The sequence below is a fragment of the Ceratotherium simum genome, chromosome 16 (genome assembly GCF_057802395.1).
Source record: "Ceratotherium simum simum isolate JZ-2026a chromosome 16, ASM5780239v1, whole genome shotgun sequence".
NCBI classification, from domain to species: domain Eukaryota; kingdom Metazoa; phylum Chordata; class Mammalia; order Perissodactyla; family Rhinocerotidae; genus Ceratotherium; species Ceratotherium simum.
Genome location: NC_141915.1, coordinates 28,326,743 through 28,336,443, shown reverse-complemented (window position 1 = coordinate 28,336,443; position 9,701 = coordinate 28,326,743). Strand labels below are relative to the sequence as shown.

At 39.5% G+C, this 9,701-nt stretch overlaps 1 protein-coding gene across 3 annotated transcripts in view; it reads left to right on the top strand.

Moving 5' to 3' along the window:
- Positions 1-6,696: 6,696 nt before the first annotated feature.
- DHX40 (DEAH-box helicase 40) overlaps positions 6,697-9,701 on the top strand; it is a 45,024-nt gene continuing 42,019 nt past the window's right edge. For 2 of the 3 annotated variants that reach the window (XM_087440882.1, XM_087440883.1), the window contains exons 1-3: positions 6,697-6,868; positions 7,696-7,863; positions 9,137-9,282. In XM_087440882.1, the coding sequence (XP_087297008.1) occupies positions 6,757-6,868; positions 7,696-7,863; positions 9,137-9,282 (426 nt within the window). In that variant the 5' untranslated portion in view covers positions 6,697-6,756. The remainder of the gene's footprint in view (positions 6,869-7,695; positions 7,864-9,136; positions 9,283-9,701) is intronic. The other variant, XM_004434792.3, reaches the window with a different exon arrangement.

The following is a 9,701-nucleotide window of genomic DNA, read 5'->3' as shown; positions in this document are numbered from 1 at the left end:
TACCACTATCACCTATTAGAATGGGTAAAACAAACAAACAAAAAAACTGACAACACCTACTCCTAGCAAGGATGCAGAGCAACTGGAATTCTCATACATGGCTGGTAAGAAGTGCAAAATGGCCTAGCTCCTTTGGAAAGACAGTTTGGCAGTTTCTTATAAACATACATTTATCATTCAACCCAGCAATTCCACTTCTAGGTATTTACCCAGGAGAAATGAAAAGTTATGGTTACTCAAAAACCTGTATGTGGGGCCGACCTGGTAGCGTAGCGGTTAAGTGCGCACACTCCGCTGCAGTAGCCCGGGGTTTGGATCCCGGGCGCGCACCGATGCATGTCAGGCCATGCAGTGGCAGCGTCCCATATAAAGTGGAGGAAGATGGGCATGGATGTTAGCCCAGGGCCAGTCTTCCTCAGCAAAAAGAGGAGGATTGGCAGATGTTAGCTCAGGGCTGATCTTCCTCACAAAAAAAATAAAAATAAAAATAAAAATAAACCTGTACGTGAATTTTCATAGTGACTTCATGCATAATCACCAAAAGCTGGAAACAACATTAATGTCCCTCAGCTAATGAATTGATAAACAAATTGTGGTACATTCCTACAGTAGAATACTACTTAGTAATAAAAAGGATTGAATTATTGATACACACTACAACTATATTCAACTATAGATGAATCTCAAAATAATTATGCTGAATGAAAGAAGCCAGACCAAAAAAGAGTACTACATACTACATGATTTTAGTCATATGACATTTTGGATGAGGCAAAACTATAGAGACAGAAAACAAATCAGTGGTTGCCAGGGCCTAGATGTGAAGGAAGAGGTTGACCACAAAGGAGCACAAGGGAATTTGTTAGAGTGATGAAACTGTTTTATGTCTTTATTATAGTGGTGGTTACAAACCATATGCACTTGTCAAAATTCATAAAACTCACAACTATACACTAAAAAGGATGAGTTTTACCGTTTAGAAATTATGCCTCAATAAACCTGACCACCCCAAAAGACTTCTAAATAATGCTTATCATAGATTTTAATGATAATCCTCAGAGGTATAAGCTCCTTTTTTCTCAAATGAAAAAACTGTATCATAACTGAGAAATCAAAAGGAGAATAAAAATCAAAATATTAAAATGAAATATATTTGCAATATAAAATCTATGTGCCTTAAAATCAACAATACTAAATATATACAGTATTTAAATGATTATGTTAGTAATTTTTGATCTTTTTCACTTTTTCATTTTATGAGTTAAATGTCAATGAAAAAAATTTTTTTCAGAGAAATAGTACTGTTTCATTTTTCTTTCAAATAATGTTGATGCTGAAGTTTCTCAAATAAACCCAGCTTGCCACCTTCAGGCAAGTGAAAGATTTACAGAGATCATCACCAGAGATAGAACATTAATTTTGCAGATTTCTCAATAATTCATATTAATATTGTGATCACTCTATTAGTGCCTTTGTGAGATTTCCTCTATTTAGGATCTTTCCCTGGCATTTATTAGAATCTTCCCAACTTTCAAAGCTCAGTTCAAATGTCACTAACTCCAAGAAGTCTTCCCTGATCACTCTAGCTAGTTTTTCCTCCTCTAAATATTTTCTCTTTGAATACATGTAATGTCATTGAAGGTAGTGATCATGTCTTACATTTTTAGGCCTCTGTACGGCTACTAAAAAGGGTGCATATAAGAGTTATGCATTTTTTTACTTACTGAATGAATACATGAATGAATGAATAGGAAGTTAGAGTAATCATCGAGCCTTCATTTGAAAGAGGCCCTATTTTACTAATAGAATAATAAGAATTCCACACATTTATTCAAGATTATATGCATATAATAAAAGTCGATGTAAAGCATCGACTTTCATTGACAATGGCTAGAAGTGTCTCAATCTTTATTAACCACTCAATTAAATTATATCATTGATGAATGATTTAATAACTGCTTTGTGACTGGCTCTGTGATACTAACTCAAATCTTAATATCTGGATACCTGAAAAGAAGATTAAAAAGAAAGAGAAAATGATAAAAAGGAAAGAAAGATGTCTTTTCCTTTTGGACTGGAAGGTGGCTGCTTCTCTAAGTTCTATGATATGACCATCTAATTATTTTCCTCCAAATATCCAAATTGCTAACATCCTATTGGCATGTTAATAGACTATGTAACAGAGGCATGGGGTCCACCAGCACTTCTATCATAGAAAAATTCCCAACTGTTTCTGTCTAGGTCTACCTGGTTTAAGGAGTGAGGTTCTTCTTCATGCTTCCATTCCCTCCAGAATGTAAAGCTCCCCTCCCTCTCTTTCCAGGCCTACATGTATCCAGGACTGCTAAATGACAAACTGGTCATAGGTTTTAGTTTTTGATTTAATTTTAAAGGAGGAGTGGTCCACACTTGAGGATGGCTCATCTTCTTGAATTCCTTCCATCAGAACTTTCTCACATAAGATACTCTTTCTCTTGCCCACTTCGAGGGCTCTTTATTCCCTCTATCAGTTCTTCCTTTCTCATTACATTCTCTCTTCTCTTTGCCCTCTCTTTAGGCCCAGTCTGATCTGTCTGGGAGAGGAAATAATCAGTTCTTCAAGAATGCACAGGAGGCTCTGGTCTTGGCCCTTAGGTTAGCAGTGTTTTTGGATCTTTGTTTCTGCTCTGGTGAGGGCTGGGCAGAAAGAAGCATCCTTGGCTTACAAGCAAGATAAAAATAGGGGAGGGAAATACAGAGAAACAATCAGAATCATATTTTGGGATACAAATCTGCCACAAATGCAGATTTATAATACCTACCTTGACTAGAAGTTTGTTCTCTCTCCTCCAGTCCTTCATCCTTTCTCAAAATCTGAACCTGCGTTTTCTCCCTCATCAGTCTCTGTGTTTCAACTCTCCTAAACACACCTTCTAATTGTACCCCAATAATTTCATTGACCAAGTCTTTTTTTTGGTGGGGGGAAGGAAGATTGGCCCTGAGCTAACATCTGCCAATCCTCCTCTTTTTGCTGAGGAAGACTGGCCCTGGGCTAACATCCATGCCCATCTTCCTCCACTTTATATGGGACGCCGCCACAGCATGGCTTGACAAGCGGTGCATCGGTGCGTGCCCAGGATCCGAACTGGCGAACCCCAGGCCGCTGCAGCGGAGCGTGCACACTTAACCTCTTGCGCCACCAGGCCGGCCCGACCAAGTCTTTTTATTTTATTTTATTTTATTTATTTATTTTGTGAGGAGATGAACCCCGGGCCGCCACAGTGGAGCGAGTGCACTTAACCGCTTGCGCCACTGGGCCGGCCCCTGACCAAGTCTTTTTAAAAGCATCATATATACACGGTAGCAATGGCATCTTTTTCTGGCTATTCTTTTCTCTCTCTTTCATTTACCTTAGTTGATTCTAACCAGACATCTCCAAAGGCATTAAGTACATTTTCAGTTTGCTCTCTAATTCTCTTCTCACTCACTTACAATCTGGCTTCTATCTGCTTCTCTTTACCAAAATAACTATTGCTTTGGTCAAATTAATGAATTAAAAAAAAAAAAATCCATGTACTTTGACACCATTGCTCACTCTCTTTCTGTGACTTCCTGTTGTGATTAGTTTTCTACATATTGCTACTTGTCTGGAGTTTTTAACTTTCTGGATTTTATTTTATTAATATCTTTGATAATTTTCCTTTCTGCTCCAGTTATTTCTTTTAAATTATAACAGTGGTTCTATGCTGTCCTTTAAAATAGATTTAAAAATTCTATTCCATTTTTGTAAATTTTTACTATTAAGCCTCCTTCCTGTCTTTTGGATGCTCAGAAACACACTGCTTGGATCCAAGAACATTTTGAAAGACTGCTTATGAAGCAATAGCAGCAGGGTGCAATTCATACTTCTCACACTTCTCTAAATATCATTTCTTTCAGGTTTTTCTTATGACCCAAAGATAACAGGAAATAGATTCGATGTTGTTGAGAACACTGACCTTTCTTTTCAGATTCAACCCACATATTTTTTATTTTTACTCTGCATTTGTATCTTGAGCCAGCCCTGGCAGTCTAGTGGTTAAGATTTGGCGCTCTCATCAGCCAAGCCCATGTTCGTTTCCCAGGCAGGGAACCACACCACCTGTCTGCCCATTGTCATACTGTTGTGGCTGCGTGTTGCTGTGATGCTAAAAGCTATGCCGCTGGTATTTCTAATGCCACCACGGTCACCTATGGTGGACAAGTTTCAGTGGAACTTCCAGACTGAAACAGACTAGGGAGAAGGACCTGGCCACTCCCCCAAAAATTGGCCATGAAAACTCTATGAATAGCAGCAGAACATTGTCTGATATAGCTCAGCAAGGTGAGAGGATAGGGCAAAAAGACCGGGCAGGGTTCTGCTCTGCTGTACACAGGGTTGCTAGGAGTCAGAATTGACTCAATGGCACTAACAGCAATTTCTATCTTGTTTGCCATTTTAATTTGTAAACTCACTGAGCAGGAAATAATTGTTGATCCTTCAATTTGGAATAGCCCCGAGCACATGGTTGTTAATGGTAATATGTTTTAAATGTCCTTGGCTTTAAAATCAACAATGTTAAACAACATTTGAGTTTTTCACTTTTACTTTTCTTCATTCTTGGTTTGCAGGTTTTATTCTGGATACTTATATTAGGTGGGTCTCATACAAGAATGGAGTCATTCTATTATAGTTGATTTACAAACACTGAAAGAAAATATATTAGGCACCAAGATTTAGATCATTCCATCTCCCACTACAGTATAGGGGTTATTAGTGTGGCTTTGAATCCTGGTCCTATTACTTCTTTGTTCTGTTGTCTTGGGCAAGTATGTGAGCCTTGATTCTCACATGTGAAAATTAGGATAGCAATAACCTACTTCTCTGGGGTTTTGTGAGGAATAAATGAAAAAATTTATATTAAATATTCAACTACTAAGTGCTCAATAAATGGTAACTATCATTAGTTTGAAATGATTCTGTTCATTTTCTTAGAAAGTGACTTTATTATGTCATTGATATAGCTATCCTGTACTGAAATACCTTGCCCTGTACTCACCAATACCTTGTTTGTACTACAACTATATTTTTGCTTTTTTTGGCTTTTCTTTTCTTTTTTTTTTGTGAGGAAGATCAGCCTTGAGCTAACATCCATGCCAATCCTCCTCTTTTTGCTGAGGAAGACTGGCCCTGAGCTAACATCTATTGCCAATCCTCCTCCTTTTTTTCCCTTTTTCTCCCCAAAGCCCCAGTAGATAGTTGTATGTCGTAGTTGCACATTCTCCTAGTTGCTGTATGTGGGACGCTGCCTCAGCATGGCCGGACCAGCGGTGCCTCAGTGTGCGCCCAGGATCCGAACCCAGGCTGCCAGTAGCGGAGGGCGCGTACTTAACCGCTAAGCCACGAGCTGGCCCCTTGGCTTGTTTTTCTGATTTGTAATATTTTGAATTTCTAACAGAATCCAGAAGGTTGGGAGATTCCCATTACAGAGGAAAGAAATCTGGCATGTTCTCCTATTACCAGATTTATTCCTGGAGCACCCAGGTTTTGGAAATATAAAGTTCTTAGGAAGTTGCACTTCATTTGGTATCAATCAAAATCAGATAAATTTGCATTTCAGGAGATGTTAATCAGTCCCATTTAAAAGGAGTTGGTAAAAGTACATTTTTAACAAGCACAGAAAAATCTTGGGGTCCAATAACATCTTTTGAAGCCTCGTCAGTTAGTGAGTTAGGAGAGTTAATGGTGAAGTGACAACTTTGAGTTGTCTTCTTTGGCAGTAAGTGTTGGTTAATTCTAACAGCAGGAATGGTTGAAAAGTCCAAGAAACAATTTTCTTCTTGCGTTGATTTGTTACAATTGACACTATTTACGAAATTGGAAAGTTCTATAACAGAAAGATCTGCTCCCCAAAGTACCTTTTCAGAAAAAGTCACCCCACTTCTGATTGTTATATATCTGTTTAACTTTTCAGCTATTGTGGTTTCCAAGGACTCCACATCCATTAAAAGTGAGCTTAATTCCTCTGGAGATCAAATATTCACTCATCCATCCAGCAAATTCAACAAATATTGATGGCCCACTTTGAATCACTTTGCTGGGCTCTGAGCGTACGGTGGTTTTCTAAGTTCCTGTCCTCGTGTCTAGCTGGCGTAAAGGGGAAGAAAATAAACATGGAAATAAATTAAAATGCAGGGTCCTATGAACGAAACGCACAGCATGGGGGACCTAAGTTTTGGACACTACAGAACTATAAGTTCTGCTCTGCAACTCAGTAGCTGGGTGACTTGAACAGGTCATTTGAGGATGAGCAAGGTGACAATGTGTTGCGGAACGCCGTACTCCAGGTAAGTTCCAGCTCCTCGGCAAAGGATCACATCCACGTTAGGCGTGTGAAGTCAAAAAGCTCTGCAGTGATCACAGTGGCTGAGAAAAGGGGTGTAGCTTGGCTCTTCTGCACACAAGAGGAGAAACAGGAGGGGGCTCTCCCGGACCTTGGCGGGGACAGCTTCGCCACCCGAGGCGCAGCGCACACCGGCGGATGGAGGGAAACCTTCGCATCTGCGCCCGGCCGGGTCGCGGGGGTCGGGGAGCTTTCCGGCCGCCGCGCGCCACGTCATCGAACAGTTCCCCCTCCCCTCGCTTCGAGTCGCACGCGCGGAAGTAAACACCTCAACGTCATCAGGGCGCGTCTTCTCCTTTCCCCTCCCACCTTCCTAGATCGGTGGACGTGCTCACCTCCGCTCCGGGCCAGGTCTATGTCCCGGTTTCCCGCTGTCGCGGGCAGGGCGCCAAGGCGGCAGGAGGAGGGTGAGCGGTCAAGAGACCTCCCCGAAGAGCAGCCTTCGGCTGTTTCCATCGCTGATAGAGGTGCGGTCCGCGGGACACTACGGAGGCCAACGGGAGTTACGGCATGGGGGCTTTGGAGGGATAAAAGTCCGCCTTCGGCAGGCAGAGAAGAGTGGTGAGGAGGCCGCAGCGTTCTCCTCATCCTCCAAGCCAGAGGCGAACTTTGCGTCCAGTGAGCACTTGGGTCTAGAGGGGGGCGGTCCCAGACCAAGTTGGGTGAAAACCTTGCCGGGGGACAGAAAAGTGAACCCCAACGCCGAGACGCGTTCTGCTCTTAAACAGGCGCATAAAGCCTTTGTTCTCTACCCATCTATACCACCCCCCCACCTTCGTGGGGCCGCCAGCCTGCCTTTGGGTACGGTATGAAGGGAGCCAGTTTCCAGGAGCCAGTTTCCATGGTTACCCACCACTTGGCCTTCTGGGATATCAGTCACTCTGAACAGGGACCTAACTTGAACCATGAATCAGAAGCAAACACAGGTGGCTTTTAATTCAGCTGAGAGTTTTCTGCTGTTTTCCAGTTTGTGGTCTGTTGTTTAATAAAATTGGGTTTTGTGCTTCCGTATAGGTATGCTTGCATATACGTTGCCTTGTGCTAGGCTTACTTTGTCAAGTACTTTGAGTCATGCATTAGCATATGCTCAAGTTGTTAGCTTTCACTAAAAAGTTAGTTTGGGCTTATAAATCCTCACTTACAAATTGGACATAGGTGATTTAACTGAGAAGTCATGGATTGATCCTTTCCAGCCCTAAAATTCTATTGTGTTTCTCTTTTCATTTCTGGGAAATTGATTCAGAGATATCTTTACAGGCCTTTTCATTGCACAATTGTTTTTCTGTTATTACAGAAGATAAAGGATGCACATCACAGGAGGGAGGAACTACTCCAACTTTTCCTATTCAAAAACAAAGAAAAAAGCTTATACAAGCTGTGAGGGACAATTCATTCCTTATTGTTACTGGAAATACAGGAAGTGGTAAAACAACTCAACTCCCAAAATATCTATATGAAGCAGGTAATTTTATTCTGGGATAATATTGTGAGTATTTAAAAGATATCCTCTTAAAAGCTAATAGGACTTTTGTATTGCACAAATGCCCACTATTTATTTTACAGTCCCGATTCTTCTCTTGGCACACCCTTCCGACATCTTCCCTGCTTCTTTATAGTCTTATTTCAGATTCAGAAATTAGTTGAAATGCAACTTTTTCATTTTTAATTACTGTAATAATCCCAACTAGAATTATAGGTAGGTATTGATTCTCTGCCATACAATAAGTTTGTCTGGCAGTAGACTATTAACCATTGGGTATTGAAATAATTTTCAGGGGGAAGAGATATATTGATATTCTTTGTTGACATTAGTATTTTTAGGTTCTTTCTCCAGATCATTATCAGGTAAATATTCCCTGATTCTGCTAACACCAAGCCAGCTAACAAATTATCCCTAAAGTATCTTCCTCTTCAGTATGGTGAAACTCTGTATCATAAGGTTAGTATAGATCAAAATTGTGTTGGATATTCATATAAAAAATTTAAAAAATTTCTTAGCTTACACTAACTTACTCTAATGCATCAAATCTAAGATGCCATCTGTTAAGACATACCACTATTTTACATACTGTTAATGAAGAAAAAATGCTATCAAATTGTAAGATGCATCTCCCTTTCAGAGATATTAAAATAGTACAAAATGCCTATAGAATCTATGAAAGGTGGTATATTTAAACTTCTGTGGCAAAGGTAAATCTATTTTAGGAAGTGTGTGGAATTTTATGGATTCCTAGGGATTGAAAATTCTTGGCTTCCTCTTTAGAGTAAATCTTTAGACTGAAATTGGAAAAAAACAAACCTAATTAAAATATGTTTTTTGTTTTTGTTTTTGTTTTTTTTTTTGCTGAGGAAGATTCACCCTGAGCTAACATCTGTGCCAGTCTTCCTCTATTTTGTATGTGTGTCACCACCACAGCATGGCCACCACAGAGTTGTGTAGGTCTGCACCCTGGAACCTAACCTCTGCTGCTGAAGCAGAGCGCACCGAACTTAACCACTAGGCCATGGCCATGGCCCCCTAAAATATGTACATTTTAAATGGTTGTTAATATGTGTCCTTATTTTTAATTAATACTTAAATTTCTATGGTTCAAATGTAATACAGTATGTTGTTAATTTGCAGAGTTTTGTTTGGGAAACACTTGAACAGTTTACATTGATTGACCAGAAACAATTTAGCTCTCATAGGAATCGTTGTTTACATTTTTGTGTTTTTTTACCTCTGGTTTTGTTAGGGTTTTCACAACATGGTATGATTGGTGTGACTCAACCACGAAAAGTAGCTGCCATATCAGTGGCTCAGAGGGTTGCTGAAGAAATGAAATGCACTTTGGGATCCAAAGTAGGATACCAAGTTCGTTTTGATGATTGCAGTTCTAAGGTACAAAAGTTTTGTTAGTATTTGTTTAAGTACTATAAACTTATAGAAAGAGTGGAGAAAGTTATGAAAGGTTTTAACCTCAGAATTCCATTTATATTTTAAAGAAACAAAAAGCCTCACATTGGAATTAATTTTTGTTGTCTATTGTTAATGCTTTAGCTCTGAAGTGTCTAATATTTATCCCATTTTCTCCTTTCTCAATTAGTTTTTAAGGGACAGTTATATTTATTTTTCTTAGAATTCTCTTATTTTTTTAGCTGTAAGGATCCTTGATATATAACTTACATTTGTATTCTTTTAAAAAAATTTATTGTAGTAAAATATACATAACATAAAAGGTATCATTTTAACTGTTGTTAGGTGTACAGTTCAGTGGCATTAAGTACATTCACAGTGTGTAACCATTTTCACTATCTGTT